Source organism: Musa acuminata, chromosome BXJ1-4, assembly GCF_036884655.1.
Source record: "Musa acuminata AAA Group cultivar baxijiao chromosome BXJ1-4, Cavendish_Baxijiao_AAA, whole genome shotgun sequence".
NCBI classification, from domain to species: domain Eukaryota; kingdom Viridiplantae; phylum Streptophyta; class Magnoliopsida; order Zingiberales; family Musaceae; genus Musa; species Musa acuminata.
In genome coordinates, this window is record NC_088330.1 from 7,800,426 (window position 1) to 7,827,405 (window position 26,980).

At 41.6% G+C, this 26,980-nt stretch overlaps 4 protein-coding genes across 4 annotated transcripts; 2 read left to right on the plus strand and 2 right to left on the minus strand.

Annotated features, from left to right (window-relative positions):
- On the minus strand, positions 1–2,749 carry LOC135645108 (protein Iojap, chloroplastic-like). Its single transcript, XM_065163192.1, has 5 exons — positions 2,402–2,749; positions 2,083–2,212; positions 1,238–1,376; positions 958–1,046; positions 1–630 (listed from the first exon to the last, which is right to left on the minus strand). The coding sequence occupies exons 1-5, from the start codon at positions 2,582–2,584 to the stop codon at positions 509–511; spliced, it is 663 nt and encodes a 220-aa protein (XP_065019264.1). The 5' UTR covers positions 2,585–2,749; the 3' UTR covers positions 1–508.
- Positions 2,750–3,447: 698 nt separating this feature from the next.
- On the plus strand, positions 3,448–6,290 carry LOC135645115 (probable receptor-like protein kinase At4g39110). Its single transcript, XM_065163197.1, has one exon. It carries the CDS (start codon positions 3,615–3,617, stop codon positions 6,195–6,197), a length of 2,583 nt encoding a protein of 860 aa, XP_065019269.1. The 5' UTR covers positions 3,448–3,614; the 3' UTR covers positions 6,198–6,290.
- Positions 6,291–6,708: 418 nt separating this feature from the next.
- On the minus strand, positions 6,709–11,034 carry LOC103981053 (probable inactive receptor kinase At5g67200). Its single transcript, XM_009397637.3, has 2 exons — positions 9,321–11,034; positions 6,709–7,607 (listed from the first exon to the last, which is right to left on the minus strand). Exons 1-2 carry the CDS (start codon positions 10,801–10,803, stop codon positions 7,054–7,056), a joined length of 2,037 nt encoding a protein of 678 aa, XP_009395912.2. The 5' UTR covers positions 10,804–11,034; the 3' UTR covers positions 6,709–7,053.
- Positions 11,035–15,760: 4,726 nt separating this feature from the next.
- LOC135645121 (polyadenylate-binding protein 2-like) lies at positions 15,761–26,281 on the plus strand. The gene is made up of 9 exons (XM_065163214.1): positions 15,761–16,395; positions 19,359–19,477; positions 19,618–20,274; positions 20,378–20,455; positions 20,538–20,627; positions 22,624–22,761; positions 24,319–24,498; positions 25,145–25,345; positions 25,793–26,281. The coding sequence occupies exons 1-9, from the start codon at positions 16,146–16,148 to the stop codon at positions 26,036–26,038; spliced, it is 1,959 nt and encodes a 652-aa protein (XP_065019286.1). The 5' UTR covers positions 15,761–16,145; the 3' UTR covers positions 26,039–26,281.
- Positions 26,282–26,980: the final 699 nt, after the last annotated feature.

Below are 26,980 nucleotides of genomic sequence, written 5' to 3' on the forward strand. Positions count from 1 at the left end.
TGCAGAACAAAGTTTACGATATTAATTCTAGATCTCAGCAGCCAAATGGTTTGTTTAAACAGCTTGTCATGCCACAGAAACAAATCGATGCAGTACAACTGGATCAAGGTTGATCCCCTCCTGGATTTATCTCAGCCCCTATTGTTATAGAATTGAATGCTGAGAAATTTTCCATAGGCAGCATATGAAGTTTTCCAAAACACACAATTAACATTCCAGATTCATAAAGCTGCCTCCCTACACATCTGAGGGAATATCTTACTGAGATACATTTGATCTTGATGAATCATCCGACATAGGTAACATGGTTGCCAAAGATATGCTCCAGCAACCTCTGCAACCAAGAGACAACTTCCAGCGATCTATTTTAGTTCATCAAAAGTGTGACGTTATAAATCTCTCTTCTTGAAGGAGGCACAAGTGGCTGACAAGAAGATGTGATTTTTTCAGCGCAAGGGGTTTGCTTCCCTCCATAGATTACCAACCATTTCAAGTGATGCTGATTGTATTAGCTACGGAATGGGGATTGATTGTCAAAAGGCAGCTCAATAGGTGTAGCGTTGCCATAAAATTCTTCCAAGTTGTAATAAGCTCGCTGCTGCGGAAGAAATATATGAACTACCACATCACCTGCGTGTGTAGTGAGAAGATCTGTGAGTAAGAAAAGAACCATCTCTCGAAAAGAAAGGAAGAGAGAGAGAAGGATTCCGGTAGCTAACAGTGAAAAAAATCAATAGATGATAAAAAATAATCCACTCAACAATGTACGTGTCAATCAGTGTCTGCTTTCAAGTGCATTGCAAAACAAAGACATATATCAAGAACAGAGGTAAAAAGGCTTGGCAAGCAATTCAGAATTTACCAAAGCCAACTCAATTTGGTTGGTTAGTATGTACCCCCAACACATACCGGAAGTTAAAACACCTCAAATGGCATAAATCAGTGCAACAGACTTACCAAAGTCTAGTAAGGTCCATGAGTTGGGCTTGGTATCACCAGATGCAATTTTGTTAAATTGCTTTTCAGCTGTGTCTCGTATCTTTGACCTAGAATACAAGACACCAAGAAAAAGGCTTAGACAGCAAAATTTACCTTCTGCAGAGGAGCTACAGATTGGATAAGCAAGGCTAACTAAATTTACTTTAATTGTTAATATATATGCTTTGAAGAGCAAATTGTATAGTGCAACACTCAGCTAAAACAGAAGTTGCAAGTATTCTAGGAGCAAAATAAGTACCCAATTGCGTCAATTTGTGGCCGAGAAAAGGCTGTGACGATGATAAAAAATCGAGTCCAGTAAACCAGAGGCTTCACAAAGAGAACACGGATATCAGCAGCTTTGACCTCATTTGCAACTTTGGCTAGTGTGACCGCAACTACAAAACACATTTACCTCATCAATGCCGATTCATCCACATATTTATTGTAAAAAACATGGCATTAAAAATTCTATGATTCGCTTCCACAATTTCTTTGTTGAATTCAGTTCAAGATAATATGTACCAAACAATAAAAAGGAATTACATATCCATCTGTCACTTCACAAAGAGTACAGTTTTGAAATGTCCTGGGCATGTATCTCAAAAAGCTTGTGGGCGTAATGTGAGAGTCCACGGCAATTGGATCACAATACTACATTGTGTGATGTCATTTCAGGATGATCTCATATCATGTGAAAGATATTATGAAATAATAATAATAATATTTTAGGCCTAACAGGTGGTTTCAAATAAGAAACTTCAAAACATGTCCTCTTATACCTACCCACAAAAACAACATTTTGTGGTAACCATAGCAATGTTCTGCAGTAAGCCTCAATTTTACCACCACAATATTAATGCTTGTGATAGCTCTGGCCCAGACCTGCTCCCCCGCATCCTGTTATGCTATTACTAGGAAAACTTTGCTACCTTACTCATACATTCTCATGAGATGTGATAGTTTTAGCAATTATATGACTTCCTAGCAAGTAAAGTTCTTGTTTTTATCCCCTTCCAAATAATGATCCCCTGTTCTTGACATTGTGAGGAACACTGGGGACAATTTACGCAGCTTCTAAGCACAGTTATGGGGTGGGCTTACAAGACAAGCTCTCGGAATCATCATCTGCCTCTGCGGCAGGCCGCTTTTGGTCGCCGCTTTTGTATACCACCTTCCCGTACTTCTTGAACAAATCGTCGAACACGTCGTCCGCATCACCCGCACCCACTTCCTGCATGAGAACACGCAAACAGTCAATCATCAGAAGGCATATATACAGTAAACTAGCTCTCATTTTCTTTCTTTTCCTTCCAATAAAGTTCTTGGGACCATGCGTTCTCGCGTGAGATGGGGGAGAGAAGAGCAGCTCAGAGAGGGAATGGGGCGAGGGTGGAAACGGGAGGAGAAAGATGCGTCGTACATGGTCGGAAGGCCTCCGGCAGAGCGCGACATGGAGGGACGAGGGAGACCGGCGGTTGCAAGGGAGGCAAGGAGCGGGTCGCCCCCCGCACCAACCCGTTGTCGTCGTTGTCGTCCTCATGAGATCGAGGGTGAGAGCGGGTTGGTGCCGCGGGCAGGAAGGAAGCGCTGCTAAGGCATGCATATTTCTCGGACTTGCGTAGTTTGTTTCGAATTGTCCGGTAGGATGGCCTAGGAGAGGAGAGGAGGAGGACGACGAGGAGACGGCGGCGGCGGAAGCGGAGATTTCTTTAAGCTGACCTGAGCAGAAGGCGCAAGGGACGGGGATAAAGCGTCCGCCTTTATCTCATCTTTATCACGATATATATATATATATATATATATATATATATATATATATATATATATATATATATATATATCGGCCTTACTTTCCTCAAAATATCTGCAATTATGGTCTAATTTAAATAAATCACAGTGTCTCAACATGTCTGCATAAACGTTTGCATTTATAAACATATTTTTAACACAATTATAAGGATATAAAAGTTAGACACGATAGTGATTTAATCCGACATAATTTATAATTAAGTTAATATAAATATTTTGAAACACCTTTTTTTAATTTATTAAGTTGATAAATCAACTTTTTTGTGCGATCTTAAGATTAAATTAATGCAAGTGTATCAATCTTTCCTTTTGTTCTAAATATATCTCCAACTCCATGCCAATCACAAAACAAAAGTAATATGTTTGGTGATCAACTCGATCCATAAGTTCATCGTAGAGTACACAATTCTTTGAAGGTACTACCAGCATGCATCGGTTTCATGCCATCTTTTGCCAACAGAAAGAGGTGGAGGGGGAGGAGGTGGAGGAGGAGGAGGAAGAAGTTGAGAGGAGAGAAAGGTGCCGCCGGGTTCTTCTCTGCGGCTTGACCCGGTCTTCCGGCCACCACAAATAGCATGGAGGTCAAAAACCGGCCCAAGATTTGCAGCTGGCCATGCAACAAATGCAGAGGCCCTGATTTCTCGGTCCCATTACAATTACATCCGTATATCTTCCTCCTCTTCCTCCTCCTCCCTTTCCTCCACCTTCCCGAGCCCCCCCCTTCCGGGACCGGAAAGGCCGTGAGGGAGGAGACACTTCGACTCGCCAACCAATCCTTCACCTCCTCCATGGCGTAGTGGGAGATCGAACAAGAAGCGGCTGAGATGACCATGATCCCAATGAGCATGGATCGTCGGTTCGTCTTCCTCCTCCTCTTCATGGCCTTGGCGGCGTCGGCCTCCGCCCAACAACAGACGTCCGCCGTCTCCTTCACCCCCTCAGACAACTTCCTGATCGACTGCGGCGGAGCCTCCGCTATCACTATGCCCGACGGCCGCCTGTTCAAGACCGACGCCCAGTCGTCTCCTTACTTGTCCGCCACCGACGATGTCCACGTCTCGGTCACCGCCGTGCCCGGCGTCCCTTCCCCGCTCTACCTGTCCGCCAGGATCTTCCACGACGACACCGCCTACAGCTTCACCCTCGCCCACCCCGGCTGGCACTGGATTCGCCTTCATTTCTTCCCCGTCAACAACACCGACTTCGACCTCACCGGCGCCGTCTTCTCTGTCTCCACCGATGACCTCGTCCTCCTCCACAGCTTCACCGTCAACGACCCCTCCAAGTGGGTGCTGAAGGAGTACCTCGTCAACGCCACCTCCCCGCACCTCACCATCCACTTCTCCCCTCTCCGCAAATCCGTCGCCTTCATCAACGGTATCGAGGTCGTCTCCGCCCCCGACGCGCTGATCCCTGACACGGCCTCCACTGTCTCGCCCGTCGGGGAGGCAGCCGGGCTCTCGCTGTACGCCTACCAGGTGGCTTACCGGGTCAATGTCGGCGGACCGGCCATCACCTCCGCCAACGACACGCTCGGGCGCGCTTGGGAGCAAGACGCGTCCTTCCTGAAGTCGCCGCCCACCGCCAAGAACGTGTCCGTGTCCCCTGGCATCATCAAGTATCCGGAGGGAACCTCACCCCTGATCGCGCCGAACTCGGTGTACGCCACCGCCGTCAAGATGGCCGACGCCGGCGTGGAGGACGCCAACTTCAACGTCACCTGGTCCTTCGACGTCGACTCCACGTTCGGCTACTTGGTTCGATTACACTTCTGCGACATCATCAGCAAGGCGCTCAACAGCCTCTACTTCAACGTGTACATCAACGGGATGATGGCCATATCAGGGCTCGACCTATCCACCGTCACCTCCGGCCTCGCCATGCCTTACTACAAAGACTTCGTGCTCAACGCCTCGGTGGCCACGGACCGAATCACCGTCCAGATCGGTCCCATGAAGGAGGACACCGGTACCATCGACGCGTTGCTCAACGGCGTGGAGATTCTTAAGATGAGCAGCTCGGTGGGGAGCTTGGACGGCGAGTTTGGAATCGATGGTTCGAGGGCCGACGGCGGTGGCAGCTCGAAGCGAGTTGTAGCCGCCGTCGGGTTCGCCATGATGTTTGGCGCCTTCGCCGGCCTCGGTGCGATGGTTGTGAAGTGGTCCAAGAGACCCCACGACTGGGAGAGAAGGAACAGCTTCTCTTCGTGGCTCCTCCCGGTGCACACAGGTAACTCCACCTTCATGACAAGCAAGGGGGGATCGGCCTACGGTTCGAACAGGAGCGGCCACACCTTCTCCTCGACAATGGGGTTCGGCCGGTACCTCTCCCTGTCCGAGCTGCAGGCAGCGACGAAGAACTTCGACGAGAAAGCTGTGATCGGCGTGGGAGGCTTCGGGAACGTGTACCTTGGCGAGCTGGAGGACGGGACGAAGGTGGCGGTCAAGCGAGGAAACCCGCAGTCAGAGCAGGGCATCAACGAGTTCCAGACGGAGATCCAGATGCTGTCCAAGCTCCGCCACCGCCACCTGGTGTCGCTGATCGGCTACTGCGACGAGAACTCGGAGATGATCCTGGTGTACGAGTACATGGCGAACGGGCCTTTCCGGGATCACATCTACGGCAACGACCTCCCTCCTCTGTCGTGGAAGCAGAGGCTAGAGATCTGCATCGGGGCCGCGCGCGGGCTGCACTACCTCCACACCGGCACCGCGCAGGGGATCATCCACCGCGACGTCAAGACCACCAACATCCTCCTCGACGAGAACTTCGTGGCCAAGGTGTCGGACTTCGGCCTCTCCAAGGACGCGCCAGGGATGAACCAGACGCACGTCAGCACCGCCGTGAAGGGCAGCTTCGGCTACCTCGACCCCGAGTACTTCAGGTGCCAGCAGCTGACGGATAAGTCGGACGTGTACTCCTTCGGGGTGGTGCTGCTCGAGACCCTCTGCGCGCGGCCGGCCCTCAACCCGGCGCTGCCGCGGGAGCAAGTTAACCTGGCGGAATGGGCGCTGCAGTGGAAGCGGAAAGGCCTGATCGAGAAGATCATCGACCATAACATCGCCGGCACCATCAACAAGGACTCCCTTAGCAAGTTCGTGGAGGCCGCGGAGAAGTGCTTGGCGGAGTACGGGGTGGACAGGCTGTCCATGGGCGACGTGCTGTGGAACCTCGAGTACGCTCTCCAGCTGCAGGAGGCCAATCCTCCCGACCCTCCGCCGAAGGCAACCGAGTCGGAGGGGAAGAGCGGCAGCAGTGCGGCCGCAGAAACTTCGCAGAAGGAGCACGACGGGGCTCATCCGGTGGAGGAGGCAACCACTCCGGTCGTCAACCGATCTCTGGACAACTCGAGCACGGATATGGCTGACGAGCTGCTTGCGCAGTTCGCGGGGATGAAAGGAAGGTGAGCGACGGTTAACGGCTATATGTGCCCCTGTGGGCTGATATGATTGCTTGGATTTGATCATTGTTCCGATATATATACCGATGAAGATTTTGATTGGGTTACTAATACTCATAAAAACAAACGAATTAAACGAATATTATTTGAAGTGCATTAAAAATTAAAAAAAAAGATAATAATAGATTATCATAAAATTTAAAAATTGAATCATATCTTTACTATGGACTAATTATAAATTATCTTCGATAATTAGACATCTTTAATATTTACTTCAATAAAATTAATTTTTAATCTTATATAAAGATCAATATTTTACTTTCATAAATAAAAAAATTTTGATATAATTTTTAAAAATATAAAAATCAAAATACTAAAAATAACTAATTATAATAGATAATATATAATTAATCCTTTACTATTTATCTTTAATAAAATTAAAAATAAAAATAATCCAACCTCGAAAGTTTAAGAGATTATATATGATTTGAGACTTCCACAGGATTATTTTACCAAGCTAACAATAATTATAATCTCTTTTGCACCCTCTGAAGAGTCCCAATCTGATCTTTATTTAACCTGACTGTAGCTAATACCTTTTACACCACTGGTTTGGCTGATACTGCTGATATGGTACAAGAGAAATGGACTTCTGAGCAGTATCTCCAAGGAACCCTGCCACCGGACTTGGGGCTCTTCTCCTGAGAACCACAGAAGAGAGACTTCAAGCAAACAGCCATAACACTACTAAATGATCTTTTAGCACATCCTCTGGCATGTATGGTTTGACGGTACATCTATCCCTATGATAGAAAAAAGATTCCATGAACAAAGACCACAAGATATGGGCATCTGTTCTGGATCTAGGAAAGTGATGCTGAATCACTATCGTTGTCGCCTGTGTCGGCCTCCTTCACTTCCTGAATCATTTTCAGTACCTGCCATGTGGTTGGCCGACTATCTGGGGAAAGCTGAACACAGGCTGCGGCGATGTCGATGATCATCATCAGGCGTTCATCATCCGCTCCATCTTCTCTTGTTGATCGAACCCAGGCAGGCAGATCGGTTGCCATTAGGAGTGGCTGTTGCAAAGGAGGTTTCCCGGTGAGGAGCTCCAGCAGTAACACACCAAATGCATAGATGTCTGATCTCACGGTTAGCTGGTCATTAGATTTTCTGGTTTCGGGAGCTCGGTATCCTGAGCTGTCTTGGCTCTCCGATGGTTCCACAAGGAAGGAGAGACAGTTGTCGGCCAGGCAAGCCTCAAACTCGGAACCGAGAAGGACGTTGGACGATTTAATGTTGCCATGCACTAATCGAGAGGCTTGGTGGACGTATGCAAGGCCTTGTGCAACATCTTCCGCGATCTTTAGGCATGAGGTCCAGTGAAGGGGCTTCGGCCGTGTGGATCTTGAGCCTATAGCGAAACGTTAGGACAACAAAAACAAATAATTTAAGTGAAATGAGAACCAGCAGATACAAATCAACTGATGGCTAATTAATTCATTAGGGAAATGAAAATGAATTGCAATAGTGATTTATGCAATTACTATTGTTATCCGCAACTCAAATTTTTTATTCATTGTCATTTAATAATAAGTTAACTAGCTTCACAATTGCTAACTCAAAATTGGGTGAATTAGCAATCTTCGTATTCATCTTTCCTTGCTATGCGCATGTACCAATTTAGAAGATTTAGTAAAATATAACATCTTGATTTTGACTGAATGACATATTGTTAGCATAATACTGCAAATGCAAGTATTTGTCAAGTGCATGATGCAGCAAGGAAATTAACGAATGATATAAGGCACAAACACACAAATAACTCTTGTGGTCAATCGACGAAGCCATCGTGTCAAATGTAGTGCTAATGTAGAGGATTAAACATGTGCATATAAGAAGCTACCAACACTTGATATGTATACCATGTGAACACATAGCCAACACAACCTGTAGGAGTTGATGGGGGAGTTCACATGAGAAATATTGAAAGACATACACCATCTCTCTGATTAAAAATCATGTTCGAAGATAGACTTTCTAGTTATTTATCATGTAATTTTCCTCTCCAATTAATCATGATAATTCAAGATAAACCTTTAGTTTCAAGATTCTATTTACCCAGTGATAGGTCACATAAATGTGTTGTGATCGCATATCGAGTGACATACATAACCTACCAGACATGAATTTACAATAACAAATCTCAAGCAGGAAAAACAGCAGATCAAGTTTTATTTTCCTGCCAAAATATTTGAAATGCTTCTTATTACGGGAAGAAGTTGTTGACATTCTGGCAAGCCTCAGGAGCTCGACGTTTCCACCTCAGACAACCCTACCCATACGGGTCAAGACCACGTCGGGCTAATCAGGACGTCAACGACTTCTTCCCATAACACTTCTAAAACTTGGCCTGTTTCATATAGTTTCTGTTTTGCTTTCTTTTCACATAAAGCATAGATAATAATACAAAAAGCACATTTGGTTACTCGATGATTCCTGTTTCTTCAATTCTGTTTCTTGCAAGTACCATTATCTGTCATAAGATGTACCGCAGAATAAGAAGAATGACAACTGTTAGATTGTGCCCTTTTCTAATAGCTTAAGCTTTTGAGATTAGCAGCATTCAATCAAAAATGCTTATTATGGTGTTAGACCAAGCTGGAATCCTAGTTTATGTTTTCCTTCTTTTCACCTAAAGCATAGAAAACAATGCAAACGGCACACTTGATAACTTGATGATTCCTCTTTCCTCAATTCTGTTTCTTACAAGTACCATTATCCATGATAACTTTCGCTACTATTTAAGAACCAATTCAATATGAGCTGAGATGTGATACAGAACAAGAAGAATGACGAACTGTTAGACCATGCCCATTCCTAATATCTTAAGCTTCTGAGATTTGCAGTCTTCGATCAAAAATATTTGTTGTGGTATCAGAGCAAGTTGTAATCCTACATGGTTCGGTGTCGAATATACAGATTGGAAGCTTTCCCAACAGATTGGATCAGTTTCAGTTCAAAACAATTATCAAGAACAGCACTGATTTCGGAATTGTGACAGTGTGAAAGAATGATCAAAGGGCTGAATTCATGGAAAACCAAGGAAAAGAAGAAAAGTCCATACCATGAATAAGGGAGTGAAGGCTGCCATTGGGCTGGTAGTCGTAGACCAGCAGCCTCTCTTCCTTGGCCTGGAAATACGCCCGCAATGGCACCAGGTTCGGGTGCCGGAGCCTCCCCACCATGTCCATGTGCCGCTCGAACGCCTCCTTCCCCGTCGCCCCCAGCTTGGCCGCATCCAATCTCTTCACAGTCACTATCAGCCTCTCATCCAGCACCGCCTTGTACGTCGTCCCCACGCTCCCCCTGCCCAACATCTCCGCCGACGCCTTCATTAGCTGCTCCAAGCTGTAGACCTGCGCCTCCCCGGCGCAGAACACCAAGCACCCGCTCTTGGCCAGCTTCTTCACCTTCTCCTCCGACATAGCCAGCGCCGCTGCCGCTATGAGCTCGTTGTTCCCGCTCTCGATCTCCTGGTTGTAGCTCTCCACGTTCGGCTCCGGGGAGGCGTCCACGCCGCCGTTGTTGTTATTGTTGTTGTGCTTCACCGGGCTCAGGATCTCCCCCTGCTTCATCTTCCTTCGCCGCTTCTGCATCACCAGGGAGACACCGAAGATTCCGATCACGAGGAGCGAGCCGGCCAAGAACCCGATCGCGACGACGGCTCTTTTGTGCATCTTCTGCGATGGCGAATCTGAGCCGGGGAGGAGTATCTCCTCGTGCTTCCCGCGCAGCGTATTCACCGGCGGCGGGGCGATGCGTGAGCCATTGCCGCTGCCGTTGCTGCTGCTGCTGCTGCTGCCGCCGCCTCCGCCACGGTGAAAGAAAAGGAAATGGGAGCCGCACTCCTTCCTGACGACCTCGCCGCACAGCCCTGGGTTGCCGGAGAACGCCGAGGCATCGAACGAGGACAATGTGGCCGTGACCGGGACTGCGCCGGAGAAGTTATTGTAGGAGACATTGAAGTTCTTAAGGGAGGACTGGTTGAAGGGCGGGATGGAGCCGCTGAAGCGATTGGACTCGAGGCGGATGACGTAGAGCCGGTCGAGCGCGGCGAGCGCCGGCGGGATCGGGCCGGAGAGGTGGTTGTTGGACAAATCGAGGGTGCGGAGGCGGTGCAGAGAGAGGACGGAGGCCGGGAAGGAGCCGCCGAAGCGGTTGCGGCCGAGGAAGAGGGCCTTGAGGTTGAGCAGCCGGGAGAGGTCGGGGACGGGCCCGGCGAGGGAGTTGGCCTTGAGGCTGAGGACGCGGAGCTGGTTGAGCCGGTCGAGGGTGCCGCTGGCGAAGGCGCCATGGAGACCGGCGGCCTCGAGGACGAGCCGCACGACCCTGCCGTCACCGGAGCACCCGACGCCGGGCCAACGGCAGTGGTCGTCGGAGGAGTCGTTGGCGGCGGGGAAGAAGGCCAGGCGGTTACTGGGGTCGGCCTTGGCCTTGAAGGCCAGGAGAGCAGCGGCGTCGGAGGCCACCACGGCGGCTGACGCAGGAACAGCAGCACACGAGAGGAGCAGCGCAGCGGAGAGCAGAAGTAGCAACGGCTTCTGCATTGTGCAGGGAATGAATGCCGTCTTCCTTTCCCTTTCCTCCCCCAGCAAGCCTTCTTCTACTACTACTCCATCATTGCTTGTCACCGCCTCTTTATTCTGAGCTACAGTGAGCGTGCCAAACCAAGGCAGAACGGTCCAAGGATCAGCTGTCTCGATCGAAGACAGGGTCAACACCTTCTCCTCGCATTCACCACCATTACGGCCAGGAGAGAGAGACCCACCAAGGGAGAATCCTGCACGACGGCCGCGTCCATGCAGCTGATCCTGGTACCGTAGGTGGTGGGGAGCATAAAGGTCGAGCGGATGGGGAGCAGCTGCTCAGAAAAGCCCAGAGGGGAGCGTCACGTCGTCACGTGAAGACTGGGGAAAAAGTGCGAGGACCGAGGCGACATCGCAGTGAAGAAATTTGAACCGGTGCGTGTCACAGCAGCTGCACCGGCGGTAACCGAACGCCAGCCTCTCATTCAGCGAGCGGTGGAAGGGTTGGTGGCGCAATTTGTGTGGAGGCGGCGGCGGGGGAGTTGTGGTGATGGTGCCGGCACCCAGAGTGGATGATGGATGGGCTGGCAAGATTTGAAACGGGAGAAAGGACGAAGAGTACATCTCTTGCGCAGTACGACGCTGTGCTCGGGCGGTGTTACCGCCTGCCTGCCGCGTGGGGGCGAGAGGCTCATCAATGGCTGCAGTAAATTAAAGGATGGAGACGTTGGGAGAAGGCTTTCAGGTGAACGGAGTTGGTTTCAAATCCAAATTAATGCGACCTTCTTCAATGGCATTTATTTATATGATCAGAGAGTATCTACACGCTTTTTTTTTTCTCTCGATTTATTAAAGAAACTAATTTTTAGAGCGAATTTTCGGAAGAAAAAAAAACTCTATTTTAGATTTTTTTTTCTTCTCATTTTCAGAATTCTGAGACTTTTTTCCTAATACCTGAATTTTTTTTTATGAATCGATTTATAAGATCAATCAATTCGATTATAATTTTTTTTAATATTATATTATAATATTTTAATAATCTTAAAAATGGTGATGTTGTCTTTTTTTATAAATTTTATAAAAATATTATGTTTATAATATTTTTAGAGTATTTTTTTCAACAAAAGTTTTTAGTAATATTAGAAAAATACTATAACACACTAAAAAACATTATAACATAGTCTTTTTATTTTGAGTAATATTAAGGAAATAAAAAATGTTATAACATAATATTTTTACTATGTGTTTAATATTTTTCTGATTTTACTAAAAATATATTATAAAAATATCATAATTAAACCGATTCATTCTATAATCGTTTGAGTCAACCTGATGTAGTTCAAACTCAAGGGTACAAGAGTATTTGATGTGGTTCCAAAGTAGTTTCGATTTTGTTCCAAAGTAGTTCCAATATGGTTTCAAGGTGGAAGCGTCGAATTCCCGATATCCCACCTACATTAAAATCGATATTAGATAAAATTTTCTAACTTAATTCCTCTAACACTCAAGTTAGTCACCAAGATCCTTTTTAGGTATAGCTGTATAGGTTTTTCTTGAAAAGGAAGCCTAACAATGTAGTATCATGTCACGGATAAAATTCTAAACAGGATGTTTGATGTAATATTTATATATGTCCGTATTTTTTGTTTGTTCATGCTTTGCACAGCATGTAGAGGGATGGTCGAAGACTTAAAAGCCCAAATTTAGTTAGGTTTAGTTACCTTCTCAGGCTTGTAAATAAAGGTTGTGTCATGTGGATACTTGTGAGAGATATTTGGTTTGTAGTGGACTATTTTGATTCTTTGTTGTGCAACATTTCAGAGCTTGTAAAGTCTGTTTGTAATTTTCATTGTCTATCAAGTATTTCCTGGAATGTTTGCTTGTGGATCCCGAGTGAGATGTTTTCTCTAATCTGTTTTCTCTTTTGTAGGTTCTAAAGAACCATGGGAGGTTTCGGGGAGGTTGACATTTGCGGACGGACATGCAAGGATGCCGCACGACTTAGGCAAAACTAATTAAGTCCGTGACAGTCGGGAATTATCTTTTATATTTGATCTTGGAGTCTTGACTTATCTTGGATTTTTGGCTATGCGAATAGACAAATAAGGATGACGATGACCTTTTATCTTCCACGATGGCTTTCATATAATATTTTGTATCGGGTCATTAATATATTTTTTTATTAATTTATATTAAAAATTAAAAAAATTGAATGTATTTCAGATAGTAAGTAAAAAAAAGTAATATTGCTTGTAAATTTTAAAAACTTAGAGTTTCTCTCGAGAAAAAAAAAAAAAAAAGAACTTGCCCGATATTATATTTTATAAAAGCGCAATCTCGACTCAAATATTTCGAACCCGATGACGACTAATCGAGAATCTAATATGGCTTGCATCGCTCGTGCAAACTCCATTGCAATGGAGCACATGAAGAAGGGCACGGCACAACGACGGTGCGACAGCGAAGCATAGCCGCCACAAGCATCGTCGTTTTCTGCGTCCTGCATCCGTGGAGTTTTAATTCCTTTCGGCTTGGAGACGAAGGTGTTCGCTGTAAAGCCATGGAAGAAGGACAAGTTTGGCTGTAAAGCCATGGCAAGGAGGAAAGCATCACGTGAGACATGAACTCACTTATTATGTTTTAGGAGACATCCCAATGATTAGCGTATAACATGTCACGACTAGTCGGAGGTATCAATTATCACGTTGATTTATAATTTATAATACTTATTTAGCATCTTATTTATTTTTATATCGAAAGTGGGCAAAAATCTAAATATAAATCATATTCAAATTCTTTATTCATGATGGATATCTAAAAAATATGATCGATATGATCATCCTTTTATATTCAAATAACAAAATAGAAAATTGACAAGGTGGAGAAATACTTAAAAGAATTAAAGAAAAATTCCATGCAATCGTTTTTTTTTATGTTGTCAAGAATTTGATGGTTAAATAAGATTTCATGCAATCGTTTAAGTTGATTATTCCTTTTTCATCTCACTCTCTACGAACTCTTTAGGTCGAATGATCATACAAACTTAGTATTTTTGATGCTTAAGTTGATAAAAAGATCAAATAAATAAGCATAGTTCAAAGAATCTATATGTGAGTGTAATACTTAAAAAGACCCAACATTATGGTTTTATCTAGTAATCAATTCTATTGTATTCCATGGCAAATGTGTTAGACCACAAAATTTAGTAATGATTAAGTAATGTTTATTACTTAGCACACATGATGCATGAGACATATAGATGCTTAGAAGCATCTGATCTTGTTAAATTGAATTGTATATGCAGAAAGTATCAATGCATCAAAACTTACTAACTTCAAGAGAATCTCAAAAGTAATAGATACTCAAGAGACTTAGGGTGTCTAAGGAGTATATAATACAATAGATATATAAGGGTTTTGAAACCTAAATAGTCTGTATAAAGAGTATCAGATGTAGAATACGTGCGAAGATATCAAGGGCATAATAACTTAAATTGACTATACTAGGGAGTCTAAGATATAAGAGACGCTAAAAAATGTCAATGCTAGTTGATTTTAACTCCTCATATAAGGAGTCGCAAACTTATAAGAGACATAATAATATTGGGGCATGTTGACTTAAGCTATTCGCATAGGAGAATAGGAGAAGCATGAGGATGTTAGGGCATGTCGGCTTGAGCTACTCGCACATAAGTTGAACTACCTATATAAGGAGGGTTGAACATCAATTACACGATTGCGTCTAATGTAATAATTGTATATACGATAGGAAATACACAGGGATGTCAAGGTATCTTGCTTAAACTACCCGTGTAGGACATGTTGAATATAAAGAGATATACGAGGGCATCAGAGTAAGTTAACTTAAACTATTAGTGTATGAAGTATTGAATGCAAATAACCGACAAAGGCGTCAAAGCATAATGACTTCAACCCTACCCCTAAGGGAGTGTTTGAGGAAGAATATACTTGAGGATGTATGCATGAGGGCAATAATTAGTGTTAAATTGAAAATGCCTAAATAGAAAGCCGTAGAGATCGAAGATGCACGAGGTTGTTGGGGCATGACATGCTTTGAACTATCTACGTTAAGTATGTTGGATGTAAGAGATGCCCGAGTACTTTTCTAACTTGAATTGCTCACATAAGAAATGTCAGAAACAAGAGACACATAAGAGTATCATAGCATGTTAATTTGAATTACCCAGTATTAACAATAAGAGACATATGATAACGCAAAGGAATGTCAACTTAAGTTATACATATACAAAATCAAAGGAATCAACTTATATGTGATAAATCAATCCATTACAAAAAGTATCACTTAATTTTTTTGATATAGGAAACAATTATCAAGATCCCAAAACAAATAATATGACTCATGATGAATAAACCCTTAACTCGGGTAAATAATATGATTATTATTTTCAGTGTAAAGTTGATAGTTTGACTTTTTATTGACCAAGTTTGATCCACGCAAAGAACTTTGGCTTGCCCAACGTTTTAATCGCAAGACACCCTTCTTGCATAACCATATCTATGTTCACCTAACTTCTTATAATTAGAGAATATATTTTGTATAAAAAAGTATTTTTTAAAAAATATTTTCTTTCTAGATTCTACTGATATGATGAGATCTTTGGTCATTTTTATATCATATGTTTATCAAATATTAAATTCTATAGATGAAGACAAAAATCCGATTTAGCACAAATAATTTAATTGGTTTTGCGGATCTCCTAACCCTGACCCGACCCGACCCGATTCGACCCGAATTCACAGTTTTAATCCAAAACCAAACCCGAATTTTGTAGGACTCGTGATCCGATCCAACAAACTTCGCCTCCCCCACCGCGGACCCGGAGCGGCTGCCGCCCATGGGATCGGACGGCCAGGCCTCGTCGATCCGACGGCTAGGATAACACGGGGCTCTATGACAAAAGCCTGGTCCGGGCGACGAGGCCGAGCGCGGTGCAGTTCGGGCTGCTCCTCCCAAACACACACACACGCACACACACACACACACACACACACTCTCTCTCCCCCTCTCTCCCTCTCTCCCTCTCCGTCTTGACTTCGTGTCCTTTTCTATCCCCGCTTGCCTTTCCCTCCTCCGATCAAGAAAAACCCCTCAAAAAAATCGAAAAAAAATTCTAAATATCTGAGATCTCCCCCGGATCCCCAGTCCTTGTTCTCGTAACTATCCTTCAAAAGCTCACAGTAAAAGAGGAAGGTCTGTTGTTGTTGTAGTCGTCGTCGGTGTTGTTGTAACCGCTAGGGTTTGGACTTTTGCGAGAAGAGAAGGGGAGGAAAGAGCAGAAAAAGGAAGGTAGCATAAGAAAAAGGTTATACTTGGTCTGAACGATGGCGCAGGCTCCGATGCAGCAGCAAGCTCTGAACGGGACGGTCAACAACGGCGGAGGCGGCGCCGGGGGGAACCAGTTCCCGACCACGTCGCTGTACGTGGGGGACCTTCAGGCGAGCGTGACGGACGCGCAGGTGTACGATCTGTTCAGTCAGATCGCCCCGGTGGTGTCTGTTCGGGTGTGCCGCGACGTCAATACGCGCCGATCGCTCGGCTATGCTTATGTCAACTACAGCAACCCCGTCGATGGTGAGTCGAATCGTTGCTTTTCTTCTTTCGGGGAGCCTTTTTTGTGCTTTTCCTTTCGATTACAGCTGGTTCGGCTCGGTCATTAGTTTTGGGAGTTCATTTTTTATGCATATGATATTTCACTGGATGGAGTGTCCGTTATGTTAGTTCTGGACTGTAATTTGTTAATAACATGCTATTTTTGTCCATTATTACTCCTTGTTCCCTAGCGACACACAATTTCATAGGGAATTCTTATCATAGTATGATTAACCTGATTTGAATAGGTTAATGTTGGGCTCCAGGATAGATACTGAGGCAAGAATGTTCCTCCCCTTACTAATTCTGGTGAAGGTGTTGTACTTTTTGTGTGATCTTAGGGTAAAAGAAGACTTCTCGATGGACTATTGGCTCTTGGATCTGTATGAAATAAGAGAACAATATAAAAAATATTTCTCAACTATCTATATGAAACAAGGATTTTGGGTGAAGTGGATTAAGAAATTTCCACCATATAATACATGGAAAATATGTTATTTAGCTTTGCAGAAAATCTTCTTGTTCTTAAGAAGGAATATACGTTTGAAGCAACAAATGTTACATAACTTTTGGCTCCATTCTGCCCATTGCTACTGGGGCCATGATTGCTATTAGGGTTCTTCATTCCAGTGTCTATTCTCTTCAATTGTTCACATGTAACTTTCTGAGGAGTTTGACGGGGAAGCATGATTCGGACAACTAAGTTTTACTAAAAGAGTGACCATGCCTTCTCAATTCATTCTCTATAAGATTTGCTTGCATGACCATCGAGTCAAACTAGCAAACTAGTCATCACCCTTATCTCTCCATCTATGTTGTTTTACCAATAGGCATTCTGAGTATGTGGAATCCTTTGACCAATTAACAATATTCACAAAAAAAAAGGAAAATTATTAGCTTCTTGGTTGCTCCTCTTACAAGTGCTATGTGAATTCAAGGGAAAGTAAAAGCCTCCAAAAGCTTTTGAGTAGCAACTAAAATAAACTAATAGCATTGTTGAAGCCGATTTATACTCAAACCCATAATTAAAATAGGAAAAAGGTTTAAGGATGATGTTATCCTCAGTTTAGTGGTTTTTGAGTCTCCATCTATCATGAGAGTAGTTCCTCTATCAATCTTTGTGGTCTCCAATTGTTTTTGATAATTGAACAACTTAGGAGATGGTCAAACTCCCTTTCAGATTAGGATGGGGTTTGCAAGTCATGTAAGACTCCTGTACTGGTTTCTTGGGTGGTGTGGAACATGCCATTAATAGGGGCTGGGGATTGGTCACATGGAATGTACAACTGCTGAGTTGTGCATTATAATCCCTACTGAAAGAGAAGCGATGTGGGACAAGATACCAATCATGATGTCAACAAGCTTGTGGCAAATAGAGACAGCATATTCTTTTTTACTTGAGAATAAGGGTGGGAGAGAGAGAGAGAGAGAGAGAGAGAGAGAGAGAGAGAGAGAGGGATAAAATCATACCATCAAAATAAAAGTATGTTATTTTTTATTTGTGAATAAAGCAAAGGAAAGAGAAAGGAAGACACAGATAAATATCGTGAAGATAATAGAAAAAATTGATAACTATTGAATTCACTCTGATTTAGAAAAGTAATTCGTAGATGATTGAATCATACTGTTGTCAAAATAAATATTGTCTAATGTGAGAAAATAACTTTAATTCATTAGATCATTTTGTTGTCCTCCATTGCAGTCCCTTTCCTCCTATTTATATGAAGAGAAGGAAAAATACAAAAAGAAGAAAAAAATAGTTGCATCATGTCAAATCAATTCCTTATTATTTTCTTCTTTGAAAAAGCTAACATTCCAAATTTGATTTGGGAAATGATCTCTTTTTGGTGGTTTATCTGATTCATATATTATTTTAATCTTTATGGAATGATGAAACTTTATTTTAGAGATAACATGTTTAATTAAAATCGAAGTTTGACCTCATCTATTTTTTCTCATTTTCTTACTTTCACTTCTCCTGAGTAACCTAGGAAATTATATAGTCATCTATCAACATATGGCATTTGCAAAATCTTTCATAAACTAATAAAATTTATTCAATTTAGAAATAAATTAAGATGGTCTTGCATCATGAAATCAATGACATGAAATTGTGGAATTACCATAGGTCAATCGGACTTTGGCTGGTGGTGTTCCAGCTACTCAGGGCTGATGACAATCTCTTGATTTGCTTGCCTGGTTTGACTGCTGGGGAGTAGTGTAGGAGATTATTGTTTATAGTTTTGTATAAGTTATGCCAATGCATGAGGTGGTCTTCATAGTGTACCTCCATTCAACATCAGTGTGAGGGAATCATTTTGATACTAACTTGCATCGAGGGTTCATGGTGTTACAAACTCATGTAGGAAATTGAGTAGGGTAACTAACCATGATGGACAGTGGCAAGAACCATCTTGTTATGTCCGATATTGATTGGAAGCATGTTGACATTAACATTGCTGCAAGGTTCAGTCTATTCTCGCATCAAATCCATGTAGTAAGCATTCTAATGTAGAATTTGGTTGGAGTTCAGAAGTTACCTTATAAGTTTAGGAATTCTTTGTTGAGAAATGGATTTCTATAAAGTATAAACTTGTATCACAATCTATATGCATGTCTTTATCGTGGAATATTTAAAATTAAATAAAATTACTCATATTAAATAGGCACCTTTTTTTCTTTTAAAATGACTTTGAAATCTGTACTCACTGCTTTTGAACAATTTGGTATTTCATTGCTATTAAATATTAACATCGAAATATTCTTCTGGGTCATTGAGGACTTTTATTAAGTGGAAGCTATTTGGATGCAAATATCAAGTTGTCTTTTCATCATGGCATGAAAATTATACAGTGCAATGGCGAAAATTTAATGTTTTATAGTGCAATGGCCAAACGTTGAAAGGTAGTTGCATCTTTTTCTTCTGATGCTCCTTTGATTAACAGCTGCAACGGCATTGGAGGTGCTGAACTTTACCCCACTTAACAATAAGCCTATTCGCATTATGTATTCAAACCGTGACCCTAGCATCCGCAGAAGTGGGGCGGCCAATATATTTATTAAGGTAATGCATCATTTGTTTTGCTGTTGCTAAGATGTTTGTTTCCATCTAGATCATGGATAACTGGTCTTTTGTTACTCATTTTTTTGGTACTTCTAAGTTTGATTTGCACATCGGTGATTTGTTCTTTATTTTATTTTCAGAATCTAGATAAAACGATAGGCAACAAAGATCTACATGGGATCTTTTCATCGTTCGGCAACATTCTTTCTTGCAAGGTTGCAACAGATGCATCTGGCCAGTCGAAAGGCTATGGTTTTGTTCAATTTGATCAAGAAGAGGCAGCACAGAATGCCATCAATAAGTTAAATGGCATGCTTGTCAATGATAAACCAGTTTTTGTTGGTCCATTTCTTCGCAAGCAGGAAAGAGAAAACTCCTTAGACAAGACAAAATTTTCTAATGTCTTTGTCAAAAACCTCTCAGAGTCAACTACAAGGGAAGATCTAGAAAAAATATTTGGCAAATATGGGAAAATTACAAGTGCCGTTGTTATGAGGAAGGAGGATGGAAAATCCAAATGCTTTGGGTTTGTCAATTTTGAAAACCCAGACGATGCTGCTCGAGCAGTTCAAGAACTCAATGGGCAGGAATTTGGTGGGGAGGAGTGGTATGTTGGAAGGGCACTGAAGAAATCTGAAAGGGAACAAGAACTGAAGGAATTTTTTGACCAGAGGGCAAAGGATACAATGGACAAATATCAAGGACTTAACTTATATTTGAAGAATTTAGATGCTAGCATTGGAGATGATAAGCTGAGAGAATTATTTTCTGGTTTTGGTACAATTACTTCTTGCAAGGTAATGTTTCATATCTTTTGAGATAGTTTGCTTATTATTGTTTTTTGATTTAGTCATAATGGCATTCTAATGGATGTGGTTGGTATACTTATGTGAGTAACAGGTTATGCGGGAGCCCAATGGTATAAGTAAAGGTTCTGGGTTTGTTGCTTTCTTGGTTGCTGAAGAAGCAGCTCGAGCTGTAAGCTCTCTCTCTCTCTCTCTCTCTCTCTCTAAAACTTCTTTTGATGGCCATAAATGAATTTTTTTGTTTTTTTATATAGCTTGCAGAGATGAATGGAAAGATGGTCTATGGGAAGCCACTTTATGTTGCACTTGCACAACGTAAAGAAGATAGAAGAGCTAGGTTGCAGGTACCACTCTTTATCTAAACTTATATTAGGAGCCATTCTATCAGTTTTTCTTTCACATTTTTAAGTCTTGGGAGGAACTACTGTACGTGTTTTGCAGTTGTCAATTGGAGCTTTTGAAAAATATTGCCTTGAATTTTGTGCATAGTTCCCCTATAGAGGACCTTAATTAGGAGACAGAAATGGTTGCCCGGATTGGGAGTATGTTGAGTTAAAACATCAAATGATGCAGGACCATTTTGATTTATTTTTCCTTTCAATAAATGTTTAATAGTTTAGGTTCCTTTCGAAATGTCAGAAGTATGATTACTACATTGTTACTAAAATTGATCAAGAGAAGAAAAAAGCCAAATAAAAAGGGAAGAAGGTAAATTTTAGGTTTAATTAGAAGTCTTAGTGAAAAATGAAGGAGATAAATCTTGGGCTTGATTGAGGAATTTATCCCTATATATGTAGGACAAGTTGCACTGATACTAATATGATATATGACAAAAGCCTGGATGTATACACTATACAGAAATTATTTTTTAGGATTTAATAGTTGTGGAGTAATAAAATATTAAAATATAAGAAAGAAAATCATATGGCTCTAGGTATCAGTCCCATGAATATGATCTCATATCACTGGCACATATTACAAAAAGGAAAAAAAAACTTTTATAATCCATCATAGATTCCTATGTACGAGAAGAAAAATGAAACCTATAAAAATAAGAAAAGAATATAACAAAAAATTGTATACCATAAATCAAAGCATATCAATAATTTATTCTTTTATTCTTAAGGAAACAAATATTTTTATATTTGTTTTGGAAAATAAATTTCATTGTCAATAAGATAATTGATAGATAAACTTCCATATTTTTCTATTTAATTTATTTGAAAGGTTTGGTTCTTCGTCATCCACTTTCCATTGGCTCAGTGATGTCAAGAGATGTTTGGATACTCTCTTTGATGTTTGACCTTTTGCTTAGCTGTTTTTATACATTAGATTGCTACCAAATCCACTGGTTAATGATCATGTCCTTTTCTTTGGAGTGATATGAACTTGTAACCATCCAATGTTCTTTATAACTTGCCAGTTATTCTTTTACAGTTCGATTGAGGCTATGAACATAAATGGTCAGTCTATATTGGGAAACTTGACAACTGCTTTATTTCATGTGTATGCTCGACCGAGGTCAAATTTTCTTTATGAAGACGTGTTAAGACTTGATTTGCATGTGAACCTCTTAGTGGCGGGAAGTAGGTGTCTGTTGTAAATGTGTATTTGTATGCCCATGCTGTCATGCATTCCTTGTCATATATCGTGGAGATGAAGCAGATGGTCAAGCTTGTCTTGTATATGGTGGGTGTTGACGAGTTCTTGGACGGAATGTATCACAAATTTCAGTACTTAGACTTATGTAGCACACATTTTTTATTGAGAGTTTTCTTCATGTAAATGAGGTCTAAATTTCTAGTTTAGATGTCATTGAAAGGAGTATAACAATGATTTATTTAAGGTGAGCTTTTATTTTCTCTTGGGATGAGATCAAATGATTGCTAAAAGATATTTTCTTCCTACAGTAATATTGAATGCAGAAGAATCATTGATTTATATGGTTACATGCAAGAAATTGATAACTACTGAGAATATATAAGCATAAAATTATTTTCATGTATAGTTCTCTCAATCTTCATTAGCCAGTTGTCTTGCATTAGTTCCACTCAGGTGTTGACTTGCCCGACCCTGACCCCTCTGTGTGTGTGTGTGTGTGTGTGTGTGTGGCTTGATCGAAAATGGAATTGGTTTATAGTTTAACATGTGCTGGCAATATACTCTTCCATGGCTCATTGTTTGTTTCTTATTACACTGGAGTTATTCTGGAACTAGAGTACTATATCTGCATTTACTTTCAGTTCTGCAATATATCATGTTGTGATCAAATTCTGAAACTATTCTGCTTACATATGCAGTTTGTTATTTATGTGTTGCAATTGTTTGTCCAATTTACAGGCACAGTTTTCACAGATGCGGCCTGTACCAATGGCCCCTACTGTTGGTCCTCGTGTTCCCATGTACCCCCCTGGTGCTCCTGGTCTTGGGCAACAAATATTTTATGGTCAAGGACCTCCTGCCCTTATTCCACCACAGGTAACTATTTTATTGTTATGTTGTACTTTAATTTTACGTATTCCTAAATAAACTATGCTTGATGAATATATAAATATCTTTGTTTCATAGACAACTATTTATTGCAAATTTTCAATACATAGTGATTGACTGTTGAGGATGGTCTTCATCATTATAAATTGAGTTATATTATTTCATATTCTAGCATGGTGATGCTTAATATTGTGGCGAAAACTTACAATTTTGTATTTGGTCAAAATATATAAGCCGTGTGACACAATAGTATTTTATTTGTTGAGTGTTATCAAACTCGATATTGGTTGATAGTGTTATATAATATATATAATGGAAAATAACTGGATATAATTGGAATTGACTTTTTGTGCAATTAGCATTTAGTTTCCATAGCTTGCTGTTGCTCTATAATCAAAAGGAAAATGTGTATGTGGGAAAATTGCAAATTTGGTATGTGCATTGCATGTGCGAGAAGTTTAGTTTAAAATAGCTTTTTTGTTTCAGACATTGCATTGATGCATATTAATAAGATTGAAGTTGTCATGATAGGAAGCAGGTTTAATTGTAATGTGTACTTTTGTATTTGTTTTTCTTATCGTATATAACCTGATTCTTGTATATTTACATGTTGTAGATAGAGTTCACCTTTGTTTCCCCAGATTCTTTGTTACTTTTTTTTTAATTAACATTGATTGACCTATGTCATATTAAATCTAGAGTACTTATGAAAAACTCTTCTTGATTGGCATCAGAAGGACTTAACAAAAATCATAAGCTGCTGTTGCATGCAGTAGAATTTAGTTCCTAAGATTCAGGTCCAAGAATACTGGGACCTGCAGATAGAATCCACTTATTTGTTCTGGTGCTCAAGCTGGATATCCTTGTAACCGTGTTAGAAACTATAAAGTATGCAATGGAACTCATCGGAAACAGTACATACGTTGCTTACCTATTGTAATTGCTGCAAGAAATTCCTAGTTACTTGAAAGCAAGGTTTGCTGTCAGCAAGGACTGTTTAAGACACTTCAAATAACTATTCTGCACATGTAACTTATGGAATGGTGCTAGAAAATGCTCAACTCATGATGGAAACCAATTTTTTGTTATTTCTTAGGGAGAGTTCAACAAATCTGCATAATCTGTGATACTCACATGCTTAATTTTGGTACAAGGCGCTAATTGAAAAGTATTTATCATGCTTTTGAAATGTGCTCTAGGTACTTGTGTAGGCACAGGCAGGTGTTAAACTACTTGTCATACTGTTAATAGTGTCCTTGTGGAGAGAATAGCAGTTTGCCAATGCTTATCTTTTTCATGCTGGATGACTTGGCATGCGATTTTGCAATATTTCCAAAATATTGTGATACTATTATGCAACTGATCTTATCTTGCCACTGTCCTGTTGCATTTTAAGTTCATAATCATGACTTATGGTGTTATTTATAGTTCATCATCTTTAGTTCTTTGTTTGTTGAATTAGCTTATTACTACTTATGATATTACCACCATGCTTAAGTTGTCGTTGCATAAATCATTCAATAATTTCTGAAGTTTCCTCTACAGCCAGGATTTGGCTTCCAGCAACAGCTTATCCCTGGAATGCGGCCTGCAGGGGCACCTATGCCAAATTTCTTAGTGCCCCTTGTCCAACAGGGGCAGCAGGTGCACCGTCCAGGGGGTAGACGAGCTGGAGCAGGACCTGTACAACAAACACAGCAGCCAATGCCTCTAATTCAGCAACAGGTCTGTAATCATCTCTCTTAGCTTGGAGTTCTCTTTCTTGCCCTTTGGAATTTGCAATCATTTTGTAGGTTTAACTATCATTAACAACCACAATAAATTGCAATCGGTTGGAAGCAGGAAGAACAAAAGAGAAGCATTTAAAAGCACTAAGATCCTTGTTATTGGAAAGAACAGGTGGTGAAATGACATTGCATAAGCACACTTCCAATGATAGGGTGAGAACCATGATACTAGATGGTGAAATACTCTTGGCAGCGTGTTTTAATTTTTGGAGAGACCAAATGTTGATTACCACACCACATTACCGATCAATTTGAGCACAAGCTTGTTGGTTACATGTTGAGTTGTGTGCATGGCAGCAGATCCAATGTGTTTCCTTGTCATTTTACATTAATTAATTTTGAAGTCCTAGCTCATGATGGTCCTCTACTTGGTCATCGATAGCTGGGTTGGCATGCCATGGCTTCCATTGCTCTACCACTCCATGTAAACGAGCTGTGCATTATATTCTGATGCTGTTAATGCAATATGTTCATTTCTCGGTTTATAGTGAGATTATCTACATAGCCTTGATTGATCGGATGTGAACTGAACCTTGATCTAACTGTTATATTATTAATTTCTTTTTGTGGAGAATGCATAACAGATGCTTCCAAGGGGCCGTGTCCAGCGCTACTCTCCTGGCCGCAACATGCCTGATGTTCCCATGCCTGGTGTTGTTAGCGGTATGCTCTCTCCGTATGAGATGGGAGGGTTGCCTATGCGAGATGTTCCCATACCACAACCTATTCCCATTGGGGCGTTGGCTTCTGCCCTTGCAAATTCTACTCCTGAGCAGCAAAGGATGGTATGTTTCTCACTCAATATATGAGCGTGTGTCCTGTTAAAGGTGTGCTACTTATGTACTTCTTTGTGTGTTTTTTCTGGGGAGCTCTTTATGCCTTGTTACATTAACGGAGTCTCCCGAAAGACTAGGACCACGTAGGATAATGCCACTAGGGTACCTTCTGAAAGACTAGGATCACGAATGACCCATCTTTCAATCACTAGATGGTTTTTTCATTGTTACATTAACCGAGTTCCTTTCTGGTCCTGAGATCCTTGACACTGAACTGGTCCTGCTACTTATTTCTAGCCAGAGACTATTCTCATCATATGGATCGTAAGCTAATGAACTTCAGTTATATCACACCTTATGTACTTAGTGGAGCTTTCTGACTTATTTGAAGGGTACCAGGTCAGCCCCGTGGAATGATTGATTGATTATTATGGTTCACGTATTCTTCCTCTCCAGATGCTCGGTGAGAGTCTGTACCCACTCGTGGAGCAACTTGAACGTGATCATGCAGCCAAAGTTACAGGAATGCTACTGGAGATGGACCAGACTGAAGTCCTGCATTTGCTGGAATCTCCGGACGCCTTGAAAGCCAAAGTTGCGGAGGCACTGGAAGTTCTGAGGACTGTGGCACAGCAGCAGCAGGCCAATGTTCCCGCCGATCAGTTGGCGGCATTGTCGCTCAATGATGGCCTCGTTTCTTGAGGCAACAGATAGTCTGAGATTTCACTCGAAGCTGTTTGGTTGTGGAACCCACTAGTGCATTTGAGTTTGGTTTGGTTTCTAGTTGGAACATATGTTGTGGGATTGGGTTTCAGATTATGCTTCCGATGACTTGGTCTTGGTAGAATTCTCGACTGTATCACCATAGACTGGTGCGCGTGTCTTACCATGCGGTTGCAGGCTGACGTGATCAAACGCGGTTGGTAAGTTGGTGCATTGCTCTCATTTTCTGATGGGATTTGTGATTGTTCAATATTGTCCATGAGTTATTAATCGACAATGTTTCATCAGCAAGAATGTGTTCATCATCTTGCAATGTACATTTCTAAATGCTGGGTTCATCGATGAATCAGCCATGGGGAGCACTGATTGTTTGTGTCATTATTTTAATGTCTTGAAACATGAAGCTTACCAGACAAATTGCCAACTGAGAAGAAAGAGAGGATAGCCTGTGCTTTGATGCCTCAGCCTCATGGAATATCTAACGTTTGATTGATCCACATGAGACGAGAGTCACCGATTACATGAGTTCTATTTTCGTGCAAACCCTCCTTGCATCTATCTATAGGCACCACACTGCATAATGTTTCCAGAGATCAATAATATCATAGACCTGACCTTAAAACATAAACAGCTACACGATGTTAACATGGATTACCACTTGAATAGACAAGAGGCCCATATTTTCCATTACAACTCAATTATTAGTGTATATATATGTATATATATATATATATATACATATATAATATGACATAATCAACCCAACTATAAAAAGCCCAGGTCAATAGATGTCTCCTTTAATGATGAATGAATGATGGTTAGGCTCTTAATTCTATTTCCTTAATCTGCCAAGACAGGCAAACATGAGCTCATCCCTTCATTGACCCAATGGGATTTGTACAAGTCAACACTGTTCTAAAA